General features: G+C 34.9%; 8 protein-coding genes across 8 annotated transcripts; 3 read left to right on the top strand and 5 right to left on the bottom strand.

Annotated features, from left to right (window-relative positions):
• Positions 1-1,609: 1,609 nt before the first annotated feature.
• LOTGIDRAFT_96720 (hypothetical protein) lies at positions 1,610-2,764 on the bottom strand (the record flags this gene model as incomplete). Its single annotated transcript, XM_009053599.1, has 3 exons — positions 1,610-1,761; positions 1,941-2,093; positions 2,425-2,764. Coding segments are annotated over 3 exons (645 nt in total), but the record flags the coding sequence as incomplete, so codon positions are not given.
• Positions 2,765-2,971: 207 nt separating this feature from the next.
• On the bottom strand, positions 2,972-7,170 carry LOTGIDRAFT_114992 (hypothetical protein; the record flags this gene model as incomplete). The annotated part of the gene is made up of 10 exons (XM_009053675.1): positions 2,972-3,199; positions 3,563-3,668; positions 3,925-4,067; positions 4,401-4,609; positions 4,803-5,000; positions 5,285-5,323; positions 5,518-5,729; positions 6,147-6,262; positions 6,475-6,677; positions 7,035-7,170. The coding sequence occupies 10 exons, from the start codon at positions 7,168-7,170 to the stop codon at positions 2,972-2,974; spliced, it is 1,590 nt and encodes a 529-aa protein (XP_009051923.1).
• A 2,219-nt stretch (positions 7,171-9,389) lies between these two features.
• Positions 9,390-11,295, bottom strand: LOTGIDRAFT_159343 (hypothetical protein; the record flags this gene model as incomplete). Its single annotated transcript, XM_009053674.1, has 4 exons — positions 9,390-9,487; positions 10,422-10,664; positions 10,871-11,236; positions 11,283-11,295. 4 exons carry the CDS (start codon positions 11,293-11,295, stop codon positions 9,390-9,392), a joined length of 720 nt encoding a protein of 239 aa, XP_009051922.1.
• Positions 11,296-11,884: 589 nt separating this feature from the next.
• LOTGIDRAFT_114817 (hypothetical protein) lies at positions 11,885-12,316 on the bottom strand (the record flags this gene model as incomplete). The annotated part of the gene is made up of 1 exon (XM_009053673.1): positions 11,885-12,316. The coding sequence occupies one exon, from the start codon at positions 12,314-12,316 to the stop codon at positions 11,885-11,887; it is 432 nt and encodes a 143-aa protein (XP_009051921.1).
• Positions 12,317-13,943: 1,627 nt separating this feature from the next.
• Positions 13,944-16,113, top strand: LOTGIDRAFT_54044 (hypothetical protein; the record flags this gene model as incomplete). The annotated part of the gene is made up of 5 exons (XM_009053576.1): positions 13,944-14,481; positions 14,713-14,898; positions 15,205-15,312; positions 15,621-15,832; positions 16,048-16,113. Coding segments are annotated over 5 exons (1,110 nt in total), but the record flags the coding sequence as incomplete, so codon positions are not given.
• Positions 16,114-17,304: 1,191 nt separating this feature from the next.
• On the top strand, positions 17,305-19,294 carry LOTGIDRAFT_231514 (hypothetical protein; the record flags this gene model as incomplete). The annotated part of the gene is made up of 2 exons (XM_009053672.1): positions 17,305-18,659; positions 18,874-19,294. The coding sequence occupies 2 exons, from the start codon at positions 17,305-17,307 to the stop codon at positions 19,007-19,009; spliced, it is 1,491 nt and encodes a 496-aa protein (XP_009051920.1). The 3' UTR covers positions 19,010-19,294.
• Positions 19,295-19,759: 465 nt separating this feature from the next.
• On the bottom strand, positions 19,760-21,111 carry LOTGIDRAFT_114833 (hypothetical protein; the record flags this gene model as incomplete). Its single annotated transcript, XM_009053671.1, has 3 exons — positions 19,760-19,962; positions 20,231-20,340; positions 20,966-21,111. 3 exons carry the CDS (start codon positions 21,109-21,111, stop codon positions 19,760-19,762), a joined length of 459 nt encoding a protein of 152 aa, XP_009051919.1.
• A 1,596-nt stretch (positions 21,112-22,707) lies between these two features.
• Positions 22,708-24,298, top strand: LOTGIDRAFT_115113 (hypothetical protein; the record flags this gene model as incomplete). The annotated part of the gene is made up of 3 exons (XM_009053670.1): positions 22,708-22,910; positions 23,445-23,554; positions 24,084-24,298. 3 exons carry the CDS (start codon positions 22,708-22,710, stop codon positions 24,296-24,298), a joined length of 528 nt encoding a protein of 175 aa, XP_009051918.1.
• Between the last annotated feature and the right edge of the window lie 857 nt (positions 24,299-25,155).

Genomic DNA, 25,155 nt, shown 5'->3' with positions numbered 1-25,155 from the left:
TTTATTATGAATTGATGCCCACGATTAGTCGTCTGTGAGGTACCCGATTGCCAAACTCGTAGGAAAGGGTTTGTTCCAGTCAAGATGACGCTGATTATATCTGTTTATTTATTTCTTAGCCACAAGCACTATTCTTCATAAAGAAAAACGAGCTACAATTTTATTTACTCTGTCAGGTGCTCTGAGTTCATGAGATAAGTACACATAAAATTTAGTAAAATACATACACGTGGCAGCTAGTTCACCAGTTTTATTTAAATCCAGACCATATATATCATTGGTGTGATTAGCTAGACAGTAGAGTAGTGAACCTCCTGGTTGAACTAACATAGATTTACTTGGTAAGAGGTAGTGGAAAGGAGTATTCTTGCAATCTTCTAACAACTTCTCAAGACCCTGGAACATAAATATAACACAATATTACTCGGAGTTTAATACTCGTTGTGATTTGTGGTGTGCATACTTATCTTTCATTATCCCTTTCAGCTGTTAACAGAGCACAACGGGCACCTGTGTTTTCCGGTCAAATGCCAATATATCCCTAAGAGAAGATTATATACATATATTTCTGACAATTCCAATGTGTATCAGACAAAATGCGAATATGGACATGTGAAATGCCAAGCTTTACCTCTGTAGATTTTAGTCTTCCCAGCAACTGAGATGAGAGTTCTTGTGGATTATATTGAAGAGAGTGCTGTGATAGTTGAAGAGCATCACAAATAGAAGAAATATCTGTATCATCTTCATATTTCTGTTTCGCTTCAGAAAAATCATCCAATAACGGTCTGAAAAGTCATACAGCTGACTTTAATGCAAAACGTTGATCGAACGCAGGGTACTGTAAAGGTCGAGTGTATTAGAATTTTTGATAATTGATTTTCAATCTGTTTTCAAAGAAATTTCACGTAGCTTTGATGATAGTTTTGCAACAGCTAATAACTTTTTGTCTTGCTTATTTGGTGGATTTGTTTCGTAATTAAATAACTGTTTGTAATAAGGTCTACATTTTGACAATTTCAATAGCTTACCTTAATCCAGACCCCTTTAACTTATAGAGAATAAAATCAAAATTACACAAACATTCTGATTTAAGCAGTTCTTTCTGATCAGCTTGTAATCGATGGTGAGGTAAATTATTCAATTTTCTCAGATTCAAGGATTCTGATTGGTTGGCTTTGTTCGAGAATTTGATTGGTTGAGCAGCTACAAATCTGTCAGCAGAGGAACTCTCTCCAGATTTACTGGTGTAGGATTTCTTGTTCCCTGAATCATTAAAAGATGTGTGTATTTGGATAAAACGAGTTTGAAAAAATTATATTAATTAATAAGTAATGTATGAATGATGGATCTACAGTGGATGAACAAGGTGACCGCAGTTCCGACTTAAATAATGATCTTGCGAAGCTAAACCCCTGATAGTCAGCTGTAAGCCGATGGGGAAACTGCGGCGAAAGGATCCTATCAGATGCCACAGTAGCTCAATTTGTGTCTGTTGGAATTGTAAGGGTACCCTAAAATCTTCTTCTTCATAATTTCCCATAATATGTGATGGACCCCAGCATAAGCTTACACCTATATTCAACCCAAAGAAAGTTGAAAAATGCTGACCGTTAGCCCAAACACCAGAAAAATAATCAGCTAGAACACCATGCATCTTATTTCTCGTGTTCTCATCTGAACAATATTTATCAAAAGCTGCTTCTATAAACTGTCTGTGATACCAGTAAAACACCCGTACACCATCACTTCCTCTATCAACTATAAATATAAACAACATGTGCATACACATACCACCAACACTTTCTCTATCGCCTATAGAAACAACAAGTAAATCAAAATACACACTTACTTCCTCTATCAACAATACATAGAAACACGTACATATCAGTTCTTAAACAACTATAAATAGAAACATCAAGTAAAGCACACCATCTTACCAAAATATTGTCCTAATTCAGCTTTAATTCGAACCAGTAATAATGGCGGTAATCGTCTTACAGGTGGTGTCCAATACATATATACATCATTCAGTACATCATCATCACATGATAAAATGTCTTCTAATTCAGCTTCCGTTAGTCCTCCAGAACCTATTATGATCCAAAGAATTCTTAAAATTGAAGAACTGTCCACCAAACCCGTCTATATTTCATTGATCTCATAGAAAGCATTGGACAAGCTAATACTGATGATGTCAATATGAGCACCATACAAAGTTTCATCAATTGGGGGTGCAAATTTCAGTCCTTCCATCTACAAAAGACAATTTCGGCAAATTTTTTCGAGGTCATCAAAATCTTACCAAAACATGAGTCCTCCACCTGGCCGCATAAATAATGTCGAGGAGCAGATGGACGGAAAGAGAGACGACACTGACTTAATTCAGTAAGCGGGTCTTAAAATGTATTAGTTGGTACTTACTGAGAGTAAGATAACCTAATGCTCGAGATACCAACAATTCACCATGTAATTTCTCTATTCTATTAAATAGATCATTTATAACTGTTCTAACAGTGGTATTTAATACTGATTGGTCTCCTGGTGTAAACGATTTCCATCGACATGCTTCATCAAAGGCTAATTTCAAGAACAATGGTATTGGACACTTGTGGAAGGCATCTATTACAGCTTGAAGTTGGGGATCTAGTAGCTTTCTATGGTTGTTCTCTAGCCATTTGTTTAAGATACCTTCAACATCATGGTTTGACAGCGTGGACACGGGTAGGAATCGTTTTGGATTGGTGAACATTGCCTGAAACACAAATGTTGAAATGAAAATACAGAATAATAATACATGTACGAGGGATGGACATTCTACAATTACAAAAAAATGTCCACTCTATTTCGATAGATACGACATATGCTTAGTAGATACGTACATCTCAAAAGAACTTAGCAATATGTGTTCTAACCCTTATAATGTTCGACTCTTGTAGCTGATCTCCGCTAGGATTCACTTCTGTTGAAATCAAGCTACACTTACCTGTAACCTGGGAAAACATTCATACTCTGGTTCTGGGAGAGTGGATACTATCATTTTTACATGTTTTGGTAATTTAGAAGGAAGCCAGGAGAGTTGTCGAGCACCACCAGTAATATCCAATTGATCCAGTGAGTCCAATACTACAAGTAATGGTCTTTCTTCCATAGCTAGATCTAATGTGTTTTCAAACTCATTTGCTAGTTCCTTTAACGTCTGGAAGAGCAAGTTGAATATAGAGATTAAGATAGAGTAAATTCCCAAAACCGTTAATGATGTCACTGGTATCACCAAGAATAAATATATAATATGTGATTATTTTGTGTATCGCCCATATAACTGTAATAAATTTTGTATTTTTGGAAAGAGACACCATGATGAGTGTTTTCACAAGGGATATATATGTATATGCTTTACTAGCTGAGAGCTCAATTCCAACAAACTACAACTTTTCAGAATTCGACCTTGGGCTCTCCTTTAATAAATATTATATAGATATTTCGAAGTTTGAGCTTCTTTAGGGACACGTTAGTGGCTCAGCTTTCGTGCTGATGAAACTTAAATATAAATTCAACTTACCATTCCAGGCTTAATAAGGTCCTGATTATAAACAGTCCTTATTTGGTTAATAACACTGAGAAGTAAACTACCAATATTGGAACTATCGGGAGTGGTTCCTAAAAATCTGGAATTCAAATCACATGACTTAAAAATTTAAAGATAGGAATTAAAGTTTAGATAGCTACTTAAAGTTTGGATATTCATAAGCTCAAAATATCATTGTCACAGGGTTCATCCTGAGCCAATAATGAATAAAGACCTGAATAAAACAAATTTGAAGTTACTACCCAATTCGTTACTAGCTCACCGGAATGTTTCTAATTGACAATTACAATATGCTAAAAAAAATTACAGTATCATATAAATACATGTACATGTACCTGATAATTGTGGTTTGGTGAACTTCAGTACTCCAGGCATTTTTCACTGCCATTGCCATGATAGACGTTTTACCTGAACCCGACTCTCCATGAACTATCAATGGTTCATCAATCTTAGGATCATTCATATACTCTTGTATTATCTACGTAGGAAGAAATCTAACATGATTTACTTAGTCCAAAGTCCGTAATCCAAAGTAAATGTCTATAGTGTCCGAAAAAGTAATTCTATTCCCAGAATAAATGTAAATAATCAAATATCTAACCGTACATTCTCTTATTTAAGATGCACCAATTTATTTGTTTTCGACATCTGCAAAACTAACAACGAACTCTAACGATACGAACAAACTTAATGTACCTAAAGGTCATTTTTGAACCATGCAAACTCTTCTCTATTAATAGGAATAATTATAGTTTGTGCCTTGTCAGTTTTCCATCTGACAAGAAATTGCATTTGAAAAAGTTCAGCTTACATGAAATGTCTCTTCTCGTCCATGGAAAGCTTTACATTTTTCTTGACAGAATATAATATGTTGAAATACTTCTTGATACAACGGTGTATTTATTAAATCTACTTCCTTTTGAACTATTGCTTCCATTACATTCTTTATAGTTTTCTCAAAATCATTTCCAAGTTTTTCAATGTATAATTTGTGAGCTTTATCAGATACGGGATCAATTCCTGAAAATTATAATAAACACATTTTTGGTTAACGTCTCCTCAATTGCAATCTGTGTACCATTAAGTCGACGGCGCATAAGAGATTAGATGCAGAGAATTTAATTTCCGGTTGCAAGGCCGTCTATATTCCCTCCCTAACAGGCTGATGGAATTTCACTCATACATGGAATACAACAGATATTTAAAGCCAAACCTTTATTGGTCCAATGTATTGGGTAGGTCAAAATGTGGTCTGTAGGTATTTTGGATCTGAGCTTTTGTTCACTTAATTTGGTCAGAAGTTTGTGAGATTCTTGGATATATTCTTCTGTACCAAAGCATTCTGAAAGAGAGAAAGCATATCCAGCTAACTTAAGTTGGTAATCTCGGATATTTTGAATTACAGCATTTTCTGTTCATCGTCTATTCCCTTTTCAGAAGTATGTGGAATTCACGAAACATTTATCTCGTAGGTCTTAGACTGCATGGAGGACTCTAAGTAGCTTTATTTTCTGGTAAAAGTAATGAATTTGCACGTACATGTATGTGTTTTGGGATAACCTTACAAATTATTGAAAATAGTGATAAACTTTCAGTAATTATTACGAATCTTACCTCTATATCGTTTAAGAACATCGCTGGGTTCTACAGTTTCGATGTCTTTTATACGTCTATCAAACCAGTAGGCTCTCTCACCACCGTTGATTAAACCACGATCTATCTCGGTTTCAGTTACTGGAGGATAAGGATAAAAATTATAAATCATATCATATACTATATACTACTGAAATATAACTATATACCCTTTATAACTTCAATGCATGACTTTGCTTCTTCTACCAAGGAGAGACCTGGGTCATCATGGCTAGATGAAGGACCCAACTGCTTGAAACTCTTCTATTTCATTGTGTAGTCATCGTGACACTTACCCGATCTTACATATTTGTGACTTGATTCAGAATCCAGGATCTGTTGAGCAGCTTGAACTAGGCCTTGTCTCATTTCATCTCGTTCAGAATTCCACAAATTCTTAGCCTTTGATTTCTCGTCCTCAACTTCCGATATAAATTCTGGTATTCTAGAACTGATGGGTTGTAAGATATAGGTCGGTGGTACAGAATTATCATCTCTTGTAAACCATCTACATAAGGGAAAAATTGAATTATCGTATTGAGTTATGTTTGTAATGGCTATGTAGTATGTTAGTCGTTTTTCATCAGTCACTGGCTAGTTTATTCTGGCCGCTTTTATTGACAATCTCAATCTGTTTGCCGTGGTTATTGTAGTCATATATCATCACGGTCGTCCTGCTTGGTTTCTCCTAATCTCTTTAGTGGCGGAGCCAAGTTTACGTCCGAGGGGGGAGGGGGTGAAATATCTGAGATTGCCCGAAGTTTTAACTTGGTTTTGCCCGAAAAACTATCTTTCAGGGATGAGAGGGGGGGGGGGGGATCCTTCCCCTTTGACTCCGCCACTGAGTCTCTTTGCCTTAGTCTTTTTGTGCATTGTTATCGCCCACGTTATATATTTGGAACATCACAGGGTCATAACGACCTACCTCGACAACAAATTCTTTACTTTGTCTGTTCTAGCAGCGTCATATAACTTCTCAAACTCCCCAGCTTCAATTTCTCGTTGTAAATCTCTGTATCCATATTTGTGAGATAGAAATGTCTGAAAAAGATAGGATTTATGCTATATACAATAATACATCAGAAAATCGTATCGAAATGAGTGGTATCATATCATATACCAGCACTTCATACAAAATCACACACTGTCAAATCATACAATAGTTTAAAACTCATTCCATTTTATATGCATGCACTTTTGACGTTTGTTTTGCCAGATTTGTGCTATGTATGTTTGTGTTAAACTGTACTCACTACAAATGACGGTCCAGTGGAAATTTTATTACATAGATCTACTTCTTTCAAACAAAGTTCTGTAGTCATATGATCATCTGTAGCCTCATCTCGTACTCCCCATCTCATATCAACAACTTGAAATTCATAACCCAAATTTTGGCAAAATTCTTTTAATTTGGGGTAGATTTTCTCCATTAAATAGTTCCTCTCGTGTCGAGTATCTGCAAAGGAATAAAAAAGGGTTTCGAGGAGGTCTGCTTAAATTAGCCGTATTTGACAAGAAATAAATAAGTGCTCTTGCTCTTTTGTTCAGGGTTTAAAATACCCATTGTCGATTAAAGCTCCTTCGTTTACATGCATTTATATCCCAAGAAAACGTTCCGTTCTTTTGAGACCTCATCTGTTACGTCTATGGTAACAACTGTCTATCTTGATAACTTGAAGAAATGGCTATTTTCATATATACTTGTATGTGTTCATACGACTAATGACTCTTCAAATTATAGAGTGGAATCATTCTGCAGCATGGGGTCGCAACGCAGTCAAAATATTTGCTGTAATATTCACTAAAACATTACCTGTAAATGTACTGCTGGTGAAGATGCGGACGATTTTAGCCGTTGGTGGACACTCGACTGATATTTTACCACGCAGTATCTCTTCAGTATAATTATCCAGGTTAGAATTGAACAGATCACTGGCTTTCTTCACCATTTTTTTAAAGTCAATTTTTATGCCTGTCTTTTCTCGTTTCATTACATTCGAAATTCGTTTTTTCAACATCGCTTGCTTAGAGTTATCGCCCTTGTGTGACGGGGATACAGGCGGTGACGGCGTTTTATGTAGCATTGTTTCAACTTGCGACTTGAGTTCCATTACATCACTATCTTTGGAAGGTGGGTTGATGTTACTGAAATGGAGGTCGAAAAGAAACACTATGAATTTAAAGGTTCACTAACGATTATTTCTCAGTGATGCAGATATTCAGTGTGCAAATTTTGTTCCGACCAACAACAAATTTTTCATTTGTTTAATTCTCGGTACCGGTATAAGCTTATATGGTATACATTTGGGAAGAAGAACTTTATATGACCATATCAAGGATTTAGTGTCGAATCCGGTATCCTTATCTTCTATTCATTGTATGTAAAGCGTTATGCAAGGCCAGTAGATAATCAAGGGCATTGTGTTTGTATGGATCTAAACCTATATAATATATCTATCGGATTGGGTCAATAGGTGCATTAATACTGATCGTCGCAGAGATGACTTCAACCTACTTGCACTAGCTATCATGTAATTATACAAGAGCTTACATTTGCCTTAAAGGCTGAATGATATACTGTATATAACTAACTTTCAAATTTAACTACTTACCTATTAGAATCTTTGGTAAGATAATTAGATCCGTCTTTTTCTCCGCTCCCACCTCCCCCACTTACTTCAAACGAATTAGAGGGACAGCACCCCATCGTGTTCTGCTGTGGTACTATTGGGGGTAGTAAAGTGTAAGGGCTAAAACCCCCGTGCTCCTGTTTAAATTTCCGATACATTGCTTAATGCTAGATGTCGGCCATGACATAGTATAGTTTATTTGTTTATAATGGTTGTTATGTAGAGGTTCCATTGAAAATGAGATATGTAGTCTTATATAGTGAAATATCAATAAAGGTCAACTCGCACTGTATACGACTGTTTAGTATATCTCGGTGGATCACTTGAAATGGTCGATAAGCAAGTAGGTCAATTGATTGATCGGCGCCTCACGGTTCACTTTCTAGCCTGAAGACTTTCCTTAATTTTTTAGTGAATGTAATTAGTGATAGATTATTTCATAAAATGTCTCTTATTTTCAAAATTATATGATGAAAACAATATTTTCTCCGATCGTTGAAAGGATAGATATGTATGTTCTAATCTGAATATTAATGAAGAGGTATCACAGAAAATCTGTCAAATCCATGGAAATTACTTTTATGTAAGATAAGCGCACAGGCACGTCTTCTAGTTCATTCTGAATGTCGAGAAGGTATCACTGATTGTAATTCAAATCTTTCAATTGACCGAACTTTTTCAAATACAATTCTGTTACTTATTCCAAATTTCACATCCATCACAATTATCTATTAATCAATTTATTGAAATAACGCTCTATTTGTGTAGTTTCCTTGTGTTAATAGTTGAACGCAGAACATGACGTTTAAAATGCGTGAAAAATGTAGTTATATCCTGATCATTTCACAAACCTGTATATATTTCACATTAAGTGAGTTTTTAACTATAACTTTATGAAGGAAGAGCCTCCACACCCATCTTCAATAAAAGATGTATTCAAAAGATATTGAATGAACGGATAAATGATCATTTTAAAGAGATATAACCCTTTAGATGTTCATTTTCATTAACGTGAACTTGGCGAAACAAGTTTATTCAAACTTACCTATACTTACGTAAAAATAATAAACATGTCACATTGAATGAAATCTGACTTTTTCAGACTTTTTTTTATCGTTTCCCGACATAAAAAGTGAGTAGAAAATCGAATTCTAGTTCAAGTGAATTCCACGAAAAATTCTAGTCAAGCCTTTAAAGGTAGCATCAAGGACGTTAAAGAGAAAGATGCGCCATTTTAATTTAAAGATCAGTGTCAGAAACGGGATTTTTTTTTAGCTGAGCCATTCATTAATAGTGTTCGAAGCTCACCGTCGAAATTTGAGAATCCAAATCCATGTATGTCCAGAATTATCGGCGTTTGAAGGTTAAAAAGACGAGTCGTCATTTCTTGAGACATTGCTTTATATATAAAAGACATCTATAGAAATAAGGAAAGAAATTCTAGTTTGAGTTAGCTTTGAAGGAATTTTGCGTACATTTCTAGTACTTCTGAAAACTATTAACATATTTTTAAAATGGTGCATCGGTCCCTTTAATAGTCATTCGGTAACTCTCGACCGTTTACATAAATCTGAATATAGGCGTACGTTGACAAGTGTTAGTGTTGGAGGACGTAATCCCTTTCGCGAATGTTTAACTACATTATAGATAACTAATATTAACCGTAAAAAATCAATATAAACCATGACAACTTTCAAATAGAATATCAAACAATAATTTATCCTGATTCGTCGTTTTTAAAGGATTTTTACTACATATAGATCTTTATCCTGCTTAGCTGTTTCAGTCTTATTGTGCCACATTTCTTTATATAATATTGTGCCGTATAAATTGGATTCAGAAATATGACATATAAAATTCAGAAGTGAGGCTGCTCCCTCTGCCCCTCTGTCATCTCAAGAGGAAGTATACCTTTAAAAACAGCTGCTGCCACCAAAGAATAGGTGGGTTTTACACCTTTGCACAATTTGTATATCAAGAACGTTTTTGGACCAGCAGTTTCGCTCTACTTTGTCTTTCTTCATCACTTCATCTTTAAATAAATCAGCGAACTCCAGAAAATGACCTTTATCACTCTTATTTTCTTTATTGCATACCGTTTATTATCCTTTTACCTATCACATTTCCTATGAAAATATAAATTATGTAACTTCATTTACTAGATTAAGCCGCTTTACCAACTGCTGCAGATCATATCCTGCTTTTTGTATCATTATTGAGGAAGAAAATCAAAAACTTGTTGAGGATCGTTCACTGGGAGTTAAATTGTTTTCAAGTTACTGGCGCCGAGGAACCAAGATCTAGAAAATGTTACTTCAGAACGTAATGTTACCAAAAGATTCACCTGTTTAGGATGAAATGGGGGTGTGAGAGCGGAAAATGGTTTGGAACCGTTGATTTAGAGGACCATTCTGAGAATAAAATCAAGACAGTTATGTAAATCATGGTAGGAGATAAAGATAACAGATCATTTCTTACCCAATAGATGCTTTACCTCGAGAATGCTTCTTAGAAACAATTTGCTCTTAGATTTCACCGATGAGAAGGAGATGATGTTGATTAAGTCATACCTTGTATTTGTCGGACCAGTTCCATGTTGGTGATGTCATATATCAAAAGGTCATTTTTCATCGTCGACACAATGATATGTTGACAATCTAGGGATATAACCATTGCATTGACCGTATCTTGTGTATCATCTCCATCAGAGTTCTTGTAAGTTTCGAAGATATTGGTAATGATTATGTAGAAACTGGCTGACAATCTCTTATAGTTATCATCATCAAGCGTGGCCCATATATACCGTTTACTTCCTAAATATACAACACAAATATATTACATTAAAATGTAATAAAGTAAAATCCAGTTTTTTCGGGGGGGGGGGGGGGGGGGACATTGACCCTCCTTCCTTCCCCCCTGTAGCTACGGGTCCGACATCTATATTTCTGTGTATACACAAGGAGTAATTGTGGGTTTATGGTTGTTTTGTTGATTGAAGCATGGGGAAGGTTTTACTTACTACCTACGCACGGAAAGTCTGTAGCAAACGACAATTCCTTCTCTTTCATAAAATCACATTCTACAGCTTTGGGCATTTTTCCAGTAGCAGCATCATGTAATACAACCATAGTTCCTCCAAATACTCCTATCATTTCTTTATTTTCACCACAAATACCAACAGTTCCTTTATCTTTCCACTTCAGAGTATATTGTTTCAGCCCCGTCTGGCATCGTACTGCCAGTGCAAAATCATCACAGGTAACAATCAGCGTTTCGTCATTATTACAGAATCGTACGTTTTCAGGATCATTGCCCTCAATATCGAATGATTTGATCAGTTTCCCTGATTCCACTGATATTACTTTTATTGTATTGTCGTAGGCACCTGTTAATAGATAATGAACTTTATTACGATGTTGATTGCGAGGTACCTCTTTCCCACATTTGAAAGGCTGAGTTTGTTACTTTGTTTCATGGCTATGATTATAGCTGTTCATTTTTTTTTATTTCAATTCACAAATTTTGTCCTTAAGAAATCGGAGCTACAAGTCTATTTGCTCGGGTTCAAATTGTACATTCAATATCAAAAATGTAAAAGGTCTTATATTGAAGTAAAAAATTAAGCCCTCCAAATGCTCAAAATTCATCCCGGATCATCTGAAATCCATATGCTTCTGGGAGCCCAAGATTCCCGGCTTTAGGGCCCTTCTCGGAGAGACAACTCATTGTTGGCCTCCCCCGGGCATCTTCTAAATGCACCCCTGAATACATACATGATTGTGGCAGCTAGTTCGCCGGTTTTGTTTAAATCCAGACCATATTTTTCATTGGGTATGACTAGCTAGACAATAGAGTAGTGAACCTCCTGGTTGAACTGGCAAATCCTTTGATCGTGATTCAAAATGAGAGGGACATAACTTATTATGAATTAACCTTTTTATTTTAATCTATTTACTTTTGGTAGCCTACATTGTTAATGTTGCTAAATGCCTAATATTAGGGTTGCCTGATAAAGTTCTTCTTATTATTATTATTAATCCCCAACCACCCCCCCCCCCCCCCACTCTCCACGACAACACAGAGCCTTGGCCCGACAACACGGAGCCTTGAAACGACAACAAAGAAGCTTGGCACGACAACACGAAGTCTTGAAACGACAACAAAGAAGCTTGGCACGACAACACGGAGCCTTGAAACGACAACAAAGAAGCTTGGCACGACAACAAGGAGCCTTGAAACGACAACAAAGAAGCTTTGCACGACAACACGGGGCCTTGAAACGACAACAAGGAAGCTTTGCACGACAACACGGGGCCTTGAAACGACAACAAAGAACCTTGGCACGACAACACGGAGTCTTGAAACGACAACACGGAGCCTTGAAACGACAACACGGAGCCTTGACACGACAACACGGAGCCTTGACACTACAACACGAAGACTTGACACGATAACAGTAAACCATGGCACAACAACGCGGAGCCTTGACACAACAACACTGAACCTTTTTTCATTTATTTAGTAATTTATTTGTTGTCTGATACTAGAAATTTAACATTAAAGAGTAGCGCACCTTGAATGTGAAAATCTTAGTCAATGAAGATTAAAAAGGTGTAGTTCTATTTTTGGTAACAGATTTTAGTAAATAAAAAGGGAATGTCTTCAAACGATTCAATCAGTGTTCAAGGGAATGATTAAGGGACTGAACGAGGATCTTATCTGAGTAAGGGAAATTCGGATTTCCTACTAGTTGATATCTTTTTCATGCCAATTGATTTCTTTTTATATTTATAAAGAAAAATGCAATGCAATTTTTATTTATTTATTTTTTATAAATGATTTGTATTAAGTCTGACTCTAACTCTAACTCTAGTCTTGGGGCCATATGCAGCGCTCGTACTTTACCAAAACTTTGACTTAAGTTAGATTTAAGTCGAACTTAAAGTATGCACCGGTCGATCTTTACGAAAGTTGTGCAAAAATTTGACTAGCAAATGTTGAAAAAGAAAACCTTAATCCTAACTTTGTAAAGTTCGACTTTAGCCTAAGTTCAACTTTAGTCAAGGTAAGAGCGCTGCATACGACCCCAAGACTAAGACTTTCTATTAAGAGGATTTACAAATTAGCTGCATATTATTTTGTCTTTTTGGTAATTTGTACTAGAATTCAGAGTTAGCATACAGTCTATGTAATGATACTTCACTACTCATTTCCTATGGCAATGGGGAATTCCTTCATCAAGTTGTGTAGATGACTCACTGTATGCAGTGATGATACTGATAGGGAAACATTTCTTTAATTGTTATCTATAAAGCCAAAGGGCCAACTTGGAGGGCAGGTGAAATACCATTAGCAGTCTGGCATCACATATCAAGTTTTTATGGTTGTAGGAAAGTTATTCACCGGAAATATGGTTACAGTAATACAGGCACAAGGTATTTTGGTCACAGTAATACGGGGGCAAATGGTATTTTGGTCACAGTAAGACGGGGGAACAAGGCAATTTGGTCATACTCATAGTGATAAGAGCACAAGGTCCAAACACTGAGCCGTCCTGGAACTTCATTGGTATAACCAGTGTTCTCGGAATGGTTAATTCAATATTCCGAGTAAATGATCGAGATATGTTGTAATTGATTATCATATACTTGCTATGAGAGTGATTATCATATGTAACTGTGACCATATTACCTTGTTCCTGTATTACTGTGACCAAATTACAATGTGCCTGTATCACTGTCACCAAAATACCTTGTGCCCGTAATACTTTGACCAAAATACCTTGTGCCCATATTACTGCCCATATTACTGTGACCATATTACCTTGTGCCTTTATTACTGTGACCAAAATACCTATATTACTGTGACCAAAATACCTATATTACTGTGACCATATTTCCGATGACCAAATTTCCTGTAACCAAGTAACTGTTCACTGTTTTTTTATATCTGCATCCGATTATTTGTTTTTTGTGTGTTTCAGGTCATAAAGTCATAAAATTAATAAATAAGTTAAAAATAAACTTGAAACAGTAACTGAGTGTTGATATTTAAAGACAAGTAATTGATTGGTGTCAACTGTAAAAATGGCAGCAGCCTCTAGTCATACCTCTAAATCAGTGGAAGCAATGACTAAACACATTCAAAAGAGGAGTCTAGATGTTAAATTTGATCTGGAAGGAACAAAATATAACCCAATAGAAAATATCGGCATCGGTGCATATGGTGTAGTATGTTCTGCTATTCATAAAAAATCAAAAGATAAAGTGGCCATTAAGAAAATTCCTAATGTTTTTGACGTGTTGGTCATAGCTAAACGAACTCATCGTGAAATAAAGATATTAAAACATTTTAAACATGATAATATTATCAGTATACGAGAGATATTAAAACCAAAAGAGGATTATAAAGATTTTCGTGACATTTATGTTGTTTTTGATTTAATGGAAAGTGATTTACATAAAATAATTTATTCTGATCAAGAGTTAAGTGAGGAACATTCAAGATATTTTTTGTATCAGATATTACGAGGATTGAAATATATACATTCAGCTAATGTTGTTCATAGAGACTTGAAACCTGGTAATATTTTAGTCAATGAAGATTGTCACGTGAGAGTTGGAGATTTTGGTGAGTACGCACTCTTTTCAAACCCCCTTTCTTGGGAGCCGGGGTGGGTTAGACATTTGCTCGCTAACCATCAGGTAGGAGGGCTAATAGCTTCTGATTGCCCCATCCCATATTGCCTTATGTCTAAGATATAAAATATTCAGATTTGTGTTGCTATTGTATTGAAAAGAATAAATGATCCTTTACTGTATGTTATCAATGCAATTAAATTTTCCATGTTTAACTTTTCAGGTATGTCACGAGGTATATTTGCCTCCCCGAATGAACCATCTCATTTTATGACCCAGTATGTAGCTACAAGATGGTACCGAGCACCTGAAATATTACTATCACTAGTAGAATATGGTACAGCTGTTGATATGTGGTCTGTAGGTTGTATCTTTGCTGAAATGTTGGGCAGAAAACATTTATTTCCAGGTAGGCTTATTGTAAATTTCGAAAGCTATTTAAATTGTATTTTTTCAGCTTGGTTAGGATGTTGGTCCATGATTCTGGTTGTGGGAATGTTTTTTTGCCAAATCCTTTTTTCAATGGTTTTCAAATAACACAGTGGACATTTATTGGTGGCTCATTTAAAGTATTAAAAGGTGTCTAATTGAATGGCTTGAAACATTATTTTTGTGATGCACGTATTAAATGGCAAATTAAGGAGCTATTAACCCTCTTGAATTAGTTACATATTAGGTTAAGTTAGTATTTTGATAATGTATTTGAATATTACAGGAAAAGATTATATATCACAGATTAAGTTAATTATAGGAGTTTTGGGTTCACCGTCTGCTCAAGTTTTTACTAAATGTCAAAATGAAGTCATAAAGAAGATACTAGTTAGTAAGTACAATTTGAACCATTGGAATCTTGCTGGTCATTTTACCACCAAAAAACTGAAGGGTTGAATATTCTTGCAACGTGTGACAGGGTCAGCACCAAGTGTTCGCCCCTTCCTACTTTAAGTAACTAAACCTCAGAAAAAAACCTTTATCAATGTAAGCTATACACATACCCCATTTTGATAAGTTCTTTCTTTGGTAATACATGTGTACAGTTTTTTTTAAGGAAAACTCCAATATTTCATTATAAACATTCCATGTGATTTGATAACTCATTAACTGTATTGAAATCATTTTTTTCCTCTTTAGCTATTGGACCTAAAGAAGCCATACCATGGAAGACCTTATTTCCTAAAGCTAGTAAGAAGGCCATAGATTTGCTGAGTAAAATGTTGGTGATAAACCCTAAAGAAAGAATAACAGTTGTAGATGCTTTAAAACATCCTTACCTCCAGAAATACCATGATCCAGATGATGAACCTATATGTGTTCCTGCTTTTAATTTTGATTTTGAAAAAGAGGTAATATTCTTTTTAGAGGGACAGGTTGGCTATTCGTTCTAACCAATTGTAACTAAGCTAAGCTTATGATGAATATTTTTGGCCATTTTGACTTTTGATATTGTCATGTTTTATTGATTTTATTTATTTATTCTATATTTTTGGGAATTAAGGCTATGATTATCTCGATTGTTTGTATACAAATATTTAAATACACATTATTTTGTTACTTTCAGTTTATGGATAAAGAGAAGTTAAGAGATGTAATTTACAAAGAAATTATGGAATTTCATAAACCACGAACGCCTACATTAAGTTTCAGTGCCTTTATTCGACCAGCACCTAACAAAGACATCAAATCCGAAGGAAACATGGTTCGAATTCCTGAAAATTCTGGCAATATCAAGGTTGAGAAATCATCGCCATTGACAGAATCAAACTGTAAACTGCCTGATATTAAAACATCACCAGTGTCAGTCAACACCAATAACTTACTAGCTCTCTCAGCTAATGATGTAGAAATGTTAAGTGCAAAATCAAACGATGGGAAAATGGATACTCAGTCATGTGCTTCAGTTGGAACTGTGGTAGATAAAGAAAATAAAGCTCAGACTGACAGTAAAACTATATCTGATGATACTAAAGCCTTGATTAAAAAGGCCTTATTAAACAGTCAGTGGAGACAGAGACATGGTATGCACAGTTAATGTTTTCTTCTGAATTACTCTATTTTTATTTGATATTAAAATGTTAACCATATTAATATGGAATCATTTAACAATGTTAAGTAACTGGTATATATTCGATCGAATCTACGTTTTTATCCATTATCTTTCAAATAAAATTGTTTTTGATCACTTGAAAGCCATGCAGATTACAAGCTAACTTTATATAGCAAATTTTAATTCTGAGATACTGAAATCTGCATTATCCATCAGAATAAATTCATTCCCAAAGCACAATTACCTCAGTAAATCTTAATCGGTTCATTTTAACTAACTAAAACTGAGTGTGTTTCCATTATATAGATTCTACAGGTGATAAAGATGAGAAACCGAAAGTTATAACAGCTGCCATGAGGCAGAAAGAAAGACAAGATAAACGAAGAGAGAAAGAGAAAAATAAAAAATTAAGAAATAGAAAGAAAGAAGCTAAAGCTCAGAAAGGTAAACAAAGATTTGTTTCTTTGGTTCACCGGTGTTTCAAAACAAATTCTTTAAAAATGAGCTAATTTAGGGTAATTCCAGTAATATTAGTCACTTTTCTGAAATCTTAAGAACTTCATGACAAACTTAGTGATATAATTGTCATATGGCAGTTCTTAATCATTCAATAACAGATAATCCAGAATCAAATAACAAAACTTGACTCATTAGTCTATAACCAAATCTTCATTGTTTTTCTATTTATGTCCATATTGCACGACTTCTTGTGTTTCAGAAGAAGTGTTTCTATCAGAGGCCGATAAAGCCATGTTGAAGAGATGGGCTGAAATGAAACATAAAAATGAAAAACCAATTTTACCAAAGCCTGAAGTTGGCAGCATAATTCAGACAACTACTGTACCACAGACCAATCCACCAGCAACTAACAGAACCCCTCCTCCACAAGTTGTTCATGTCAATCCTAATGGTTCACCACCTGATCTCCTTCAGGGAAAGTCTTCAAATTCTGGTCAAAATATCTCAGTCAGCCAGGGTGCAAGTCATGGTGGAATTTTTATTTCTAATTTTAACAGTGCTGGGTCGGCAGCTGCACAGGCTGTAGTACTACCAGATGTCTTTCAAGCCAACCCACTAAATCAGTCTACAGCATCTTTCCCACAACAACCTAACCAATTTCCACATCCTCAACAGCCATCAAATACATCCCAAACAGCCAGCCAGAACAACTTTACAGATTCTACATTTAATACTAGTGGCCAATCTGATCTCAGCTTTACTGACTCAAGTTTCAACACTTCTGGTAATCAGTCAACATTGAGTTTTGAGTCCAATACAAGCTTTGGTAGTCTTAATGCTGAAAGCATAGATTTAGTATCTCTATCAAAAGACTTACAATCTTCCATCAAATGCACATTACCTTCTTCGCAAGCATCCTTCACTTCCACTCAAGGTGGATTTCAGTATCAGCAAGATCAACATGGAGCTAGCTACAGACAGCAGATGGATGTTATGAACCCTGAGCCAAGAGTTCCTAACATACAGCCAACAGATCTAAACTTCACAGCCCAAGGATTTGATCAGAATATGGTGATATCATCACAGGCAATGTCACAACAACCCAGTGGTTTCACTCAAAGCACTGCCTTTCACCCTCAACAGCCATATAACCATCCAATACCATCTCAACCAACACAGTTCCAACCTGATATTACAAATCAAACACAACATGAGACCATTCCTGATCTACTCAATTTCACACCCACATCAGACTATGGCATTTCTTCTCCCAAGGCTTTCCAACATGATAGCCCAGCATTTTATGATCAAATGCAGATGAACCAACAAGGATCAACCAACAGCAACTCTCAACCACAAGAAGCCTCAGCAAGTGGAGAACCAGTTTGGAACACATCTTCAGTATCGTCAACATCACCTAGTTATACAGCTAATTCACCAGGATTGAAAGTAGATTGTTCATCTCCTGAAAGGAAGCCTTCCAATCAAACCAACAGTCAACTTCAACCCGATTTGATAGCTCTATTGTCTAAACAGATGTCAAAATCATTACTGGACAACATCATGCCTCCATCCTTATCGCTGACACCAAGGGGAACAGGTGCTGGATATGGTGTTGGTATGGATATGGATGCTTTATTGGTTCAGGCACAAGTAACATCTGACAGGTATGTTCAGAATTATAAGTGTATTTAGATATACAATGTAAGAATATAATGCACACTTCTCTTCTTCCCATTAAATACGGAAATAAAATATAAGAAAAGCATGGAAAAGGTAAATTGAAAAACGTAGGTGTTACTGGAATGGGACAAAACCAACAAAGCTAAGTGTGCCTCATTTGAGTTATTTTTTTGTAATTCACACCATTTATTTTTTCAGTGGCACTCAGAGTCCACTATCATCATCTCTGTTAGCTGACTGGTTAGAAGTTACAGGTGGAAACCTGATAGCTGATATACAAGATTTAGAACAAGAGATGTCAACTCAATCACCATTACCATTCCCTGATCTTTAGATACCTCTTCATCTTCTTTATCATGTCTATTAACACCTGTCATTAAAACCGCAAATACAGTAATATGGGTAAAATATTGAGTTGAAAATGTATATTTTACCTTGATATCATGGCCGAATTTATGAAACAAATAATTTTTGCCATGCACAAAGATCATTGCCAGTCGACAAAGGGTAGTCTTTATTGTTAATATTGTACATTATATATGGGGGGAAATGATTGTAAAGGAAATTATTGTTTATATTTATTGTTAATGTTGCATTGTAATGTAAATAAATGTAAATTATAAAAAAAATTGGTTAGATTTGTGGAGCACAGTTACACTCTACATATTGGTCAAATTTATACAATAATTAATTTGATATTGCTTTTAATCATGCAATTTTTTCATTGATAATCACCAGAAACAGTTCCTCAGGGAATATAGATAATTGAATATAATATAATAATAAGCTTATAATTGATATTGATATTTATACTGTCCACAAATAAATACACAAATATTGCTTTGGGGAATAACATGAAATGCATGTAGTCCGATACATAGTAAGAGATCCTTCTAGTAAGAGTGGATAAAGCAATGAAGTGAAATATTGCAAAATATTCCATTCTGATCATGTAGACTGTCTTCACACCTGTTGCGAAGCTGCGTATTGGATGTGACTCGATTAGTTAGGTATCAATGGATGGTTAGTTAAAACTGTCAATAAGAATCGTTTATTATTCAGAAGGTTCCACAGTAAATGTCTGTTAGAATACACTATTAACATTCTTATACAGTGAATAATTCAAATATAATAATGCCCCATTCACAAAATACGTCGCTATACAAACCACACAAACGTCTTTTAAAATGCAAAATAACACAATCGCCAGATACACACAACCAATAATACATACGATTGAACTGTAAAATAATACTTTAGATGCTAACACAGGATATGGTTGAAAAACTGAAAGAAGAAAATAATTGTATTTTCATTTGATTTGGATCTTCAGAATTACAAGCACTACTAAAATTGCATAATAACTTCAAAATTAGAAATATAGTAAAAAATTGTATCTTCGCTGATTGACTGAGATACTCTATTGATGCACGGAACGCAGTTAAAGTTCCCCTTAATGCATACAGCAAACATACAGAGGTACATGAAATGACTTTATCGGTTATCTGTGCACATCCGATGGCTTGAATGGTATCATAGATAGAGATGTACTTACCCAGAGCTAGTTGTAATAAATAGAATACCAATCCTAGGTTACAGTTCCTCTGGTTCATAAAATGTTCTTTACCAAACAATACTCCCATTATACCAAATCCTTTTGCATATCTTTAATAACAATATAGTCTCAATGATAGTGACTATTCCAAATTCTCTGATGGATGAAAGACATTGCTGGGTTAGGTTATGTCATGGTTAATGGATCGAGTTGGTAGCTGTTATTGAGCTAGTATGTGTTATGTGATATAGTTGGTGTGTGTTACATGATAAAGTTGATAATGTTGGTGTATATGTTATGTGATAGAGTTGGTATATGTTATGTGCTAGATTTGCTATATGTTATGTGATAGAGTTTGTGTATGTAATGTAATAGAGTTGGTGTGTTCTGTGATAGAGTTGGTGTACTCTGTAATAGAGTTGGTGTATGTAATGTAATAGAGTTGGTGTGTTCTGTGCTAGAGTTGGTGTGTTCTGTGCTGGAGTTGATGTGTTCTGTGTTAGAGTTGATGTTTGTTATGTGATAGAGTTGGTGTATGTTAAGTGATAGAGTTAGCACGTTTTGTTTCGAGAAGTTACTATAACAACAAGATATAGCATTGATATGTGATAAACGTGAGATAAACGTCTAACGTTGCTAAAGAAACAGGGATAATATGAGCAGTGTTCGATACTCGACAGATGTGATAACCTTAACGTATCTCGGATAATGTATTAAAAACACCTTAATACTTACTTGGATGTCAGGACTTTAGAGCAACTCATGTGATCATTAAAATCACAAGCAGCAACATAGGTCGGATCCTTTTCCTTTTTAATTTCAACTCTTAAAGAGTACAAGGATATCACCATCCCTATAATGTTTAATATAACTCGATCCATCGAGTTTGATATCCAGAAATATTCCAAACTCATGTTGCTTTGATCCTCTAAAATGTGAATTTGAATAAAATCATTACACAGTTGAATATTAAATGATTAATTTGATAAAAGATAATATTGAGGTTATATCGTTCAGTACTGCGGTTAAAGGGATTCGAGACATATTTTCACCCTTTTTGTGTGTATCGGGAAATTTCAAAACTTCCTTACTGTATGAACTGTCGTCCGAGTAATTACATGCCAATTGGTGTTTTCGATAATAACGTCATTTTTCAGGTAAATTTTTTTAATTACTCAAATTATATAGTTCCCAATACACGTGCAAAGTGTGAAAATTAAAGATTTTAATTCAAAATTACACGAATTATCACCTAAAATTAAAGTTTTTAATTCAAAATTACACGTGAAATATGTCGTATGTGAGCCACCGTAGACATGTCGCATTATAGCCTTCTTTGATATGCCACATATCATCTTTTTCATAGTAAGTGATAACCATAGATTATAACTGTATCAGGAAAATAAAATACCATACTTGTAAACCGAGGTTGAGAAATAAAATGCCATTGACAGTCATCCTTCTAAATGTCAACTTACCTTATTGAAAATCTCCAAGGGAAATGTTAATGTGATCCAAATTTACGTGTTTAAATCCGGCTCCTCTCTTTAATGCCACGTAAACAGTTCAAATAACAGGAATATTATTTATAATCCTGCTAATGTTAAATGTCATACAGCGTAGAAATAGAATCTAGCTGTCACATGCGATTGGTATATTAACTGGCTTTTATTTCCTGTCAGTGGTTCCTGACAATTGTAAAATAAATTCAGTACGGTGTAGATTATGGGATTCTATAGAGAATGCAAAACAATTTCGCGTGAATCTGGTCTGTTAACCGAAGTATGATTTTAAAGATCTTAGACGAAGAAAAAAGGGGGGGGGGGGGGTATACCAAGGGTTGCGTTCTATTGTGAAATACATTATTTTGATATGTCAATTATGCCTGCTGAGCTGTATGGATAGTCTGGTCTTTATTCAGCAAATAAAACATTTGATCGCCTAGGTGAAAAATAATGTTTTTAATTCGAAATTAAACGAAGTATGTCGTATGTGAGCCACCGTACTTCGTTTCATTTTCAAGAGGAGCCATCCAACTTATTTTTTTTTTGGTTCTTTTCAGATTTTAAATGAGTAAGCTAGGCTACCCTTCTGGCACCAAGCTTCTTTCATTGAACTCAGACGCAAGGTAGAAAGATGAATCTACCTATTGTAAGCTACATTTTTTCTTGAGAAATACATTTTTTCCGTTAGAGGAAACTCCCAGCTGCATTAAAAAGAAACAGATTGAAGTAGATAACATTGATTATCGATCGCCTATGGTTTATAAATGATAATGGGGGTGGTGAGATTTTCTTGTATCGCTTATATCAATTAAAAATACAATGTTTTTCAACTTAGTTTATTCCCTTCATTGCTCTTAATTATTAAAACGTAGCATTTTTGGATAAATATAGCCAACAATTTCAAATTGAAATTCTGCAATTGTCGACACGTATGAGGCAAATTGATTTAAGCGGCCTTTAAGAATATCCAAGATGTCGAAGAAGAAAAACAAGCAAAAGGCAGCGAATTCCAATTCCATTTATATACGATCATTCATATTATTATTATGTGCCTTAGGAATGGGATTGTGTGTTTATACCTTACACGTGGAAATATCGAAAGAGAATGACAAATCCTACACAGCGTACTGTGATATTAGTGATCTCATCAGTTGTTCTAGAGTCTTCACATCCAGGTAAATATAACCGGTTTGACCAAAGGCATTCGTAGTGAAATGGATAATTGTTACTGGATCATTTATATTAAACATTTGCTTTAAATTTGCTTTTCACTCTCCATTATTAGATCTCCCTGACATTTGTTCTCTTGCAATTCAGTACTCTAGCCTTAGACACTAGGCCTACTACCACTGGGGCTGTTTTATTAAAGTAGGCCTTCATAGGTTTATATGATCATCTTATTCTTATGCATGTTTCACTTACAAACTAACGAAAGCTTTATCGTTATTTCATTGGCAAATTTGGGATAGCTGAATATTAGTGAGCAGTTATTTAGTTAGCAGATATCCAATCACATCCAGTATTAGGTAAATCAAATATGATAAATCGATATGAACAACTATCTGACAAAATGTTTCATTGAATGAAAATGAACTTAGTGTAAACTATTGGCGGTTAAGTATCAAAGGAAATATTATTGAAAATATATCCAAAAGTCCCCCTGAGACAAGGTTTAAGGTATATTAATGTTAATAGTAATTGAATTGTAGGTATGGTAGAGGATTTGGGTTAATAGATCGAGTGTTAGGGAAAGATAGTATATTGAATCAACCTAACAGTGTATTTGGTATGGCTTTCTATACATTCCAGACTATTCTAGGTAAAAACCAATTCATTCCTTTATTTTATCATTATTTCACTACAAGCTTTGAAACAAGATTATTACTGAATTCATGGTGTCATTAGTAATAATGACCTGTGACATGGTCAGAAATGAATTTGAAAATGAAATGAAATGAACATCGTACTCTTTTGGGTTACAAAGGATGGGCAGTGCCATGCAATGTGCAATGACGGAAATTTTGCCAAGACAGCAATATTGGTCTACTCTTTTTTGATTTTCATTTAACCAGCGAGGGATCCTAACGTGCACAGTCTGTAAGACTTAGGGCCTCAGTTTATCTTTACTGGGATTGAACCGTGGACTGTTACGTTAGCGAGCAAGTGTCAAACTGACCAAGAGATTAGAAGTGACTTACAGGGTGCATTTTTATGGAATTACTGGAGAACAAGACCTCAAATTTAATTTTGAAATATGCTACCAATAGCTGAAATTTAGCTGTCAGCTGGTAAGTAAATATTAATACTACTACCCCTTGAGAATATTTATATTTCTTTATCTATTTCAGCGTTTAATTCTGGATATGTTGGTAGTGTGGTCCAGCTAGTAGCCTCTATAATATCTAATATAGGTTCTGTTTATTTAGCTTATATACTATATTTTGTATTACAAGATTTCTGTATTGTATGTATTTCTACCTATGTTGTCAATTTATTGTTGTTATTTGTCTCTATTGTCAAATATAGACGTGCTTTACTTGTCGAAAGCAAGAAAAAGAGATAGCTGTTTACTTTTAGATTTTGGCCCTGCTTTTAAAAAAAAGTTTGAATAAAAATCTATCACAAATTTATCTGAAAATAAGCACAATAAGTTATTGCACAATAATTTTAGAAAGGGGGCCATGATTTTTGATTAAGCATTAAATAGTCTTCTTTATGTATTCACTTCAATAGCTTATACATACCAAATCTCAATTTGAGATGCTTCTAGAAACTAAGTAGCATGTAATTTTTAGTGACCTATAGATAGGTTAAGCTTAGTTTTCTGAGAATTCTGTTCTCCAATTATCTGATTGGCCAATTTTGTTGCAGCCATTAATTTCACCAATCATATGTCTAGAAACGATGTCTCCCAGATAATTTGTCCAAATGTCACATGGTTGTATTATCCTTGGCATGCCTTGAAGTCCTCAGGGGTAAAATAATGCAAAAACTAAAATGTCCAAAATAAATGTGTTTTGAAGTATTTGTATGTTCAGTGAATTGTGATCTTCAATGAAGGAGTATGTTTTTCTACAAATTTTTGGTTATATATGAATATAATGTATTATGTTTTTTCTAATAAATTTTGTTGACCTACTTCATAGAATATTCTATTCCAACTACCAGCAACATTTCAAGGATCAGTGGTTTTAAAATGACATTTCTATAATGTCATATACAGAATGTCACTGTTAGTAGACTCAATGCATAGTATTTAACACCCAGACTTCTCTTGTCTATTAAAGATCCCCCTGACAGTTCAAATCAAAAACAGTAGGATAATGCTGCTGTCCTGGAAAAATTTCCCTCATAGAACACTGTATGACGTTGCCTGTCTTAATTAGTCAAAACAGGTGTAGAACAGTAGGATGTAAAACT

Source organism: Lottia gigantea (genome assembly GCF_000327385.1).
Source record: "Lottia gigantea unplaced genomic scaffold LOTGIsca_20, whole genome shotgun sequence".
Lineage (NCBI taxonomy): Eukaryota > Metazoa > Mollusca > Gastropoda > Lottiidae > Lottia > Lottia gigantea.
The sequence above is the reverse complement of the archived record's forward strand: the minus strand, read 5'-3'. Positions and strand labels throughout refer to the sequence as shown.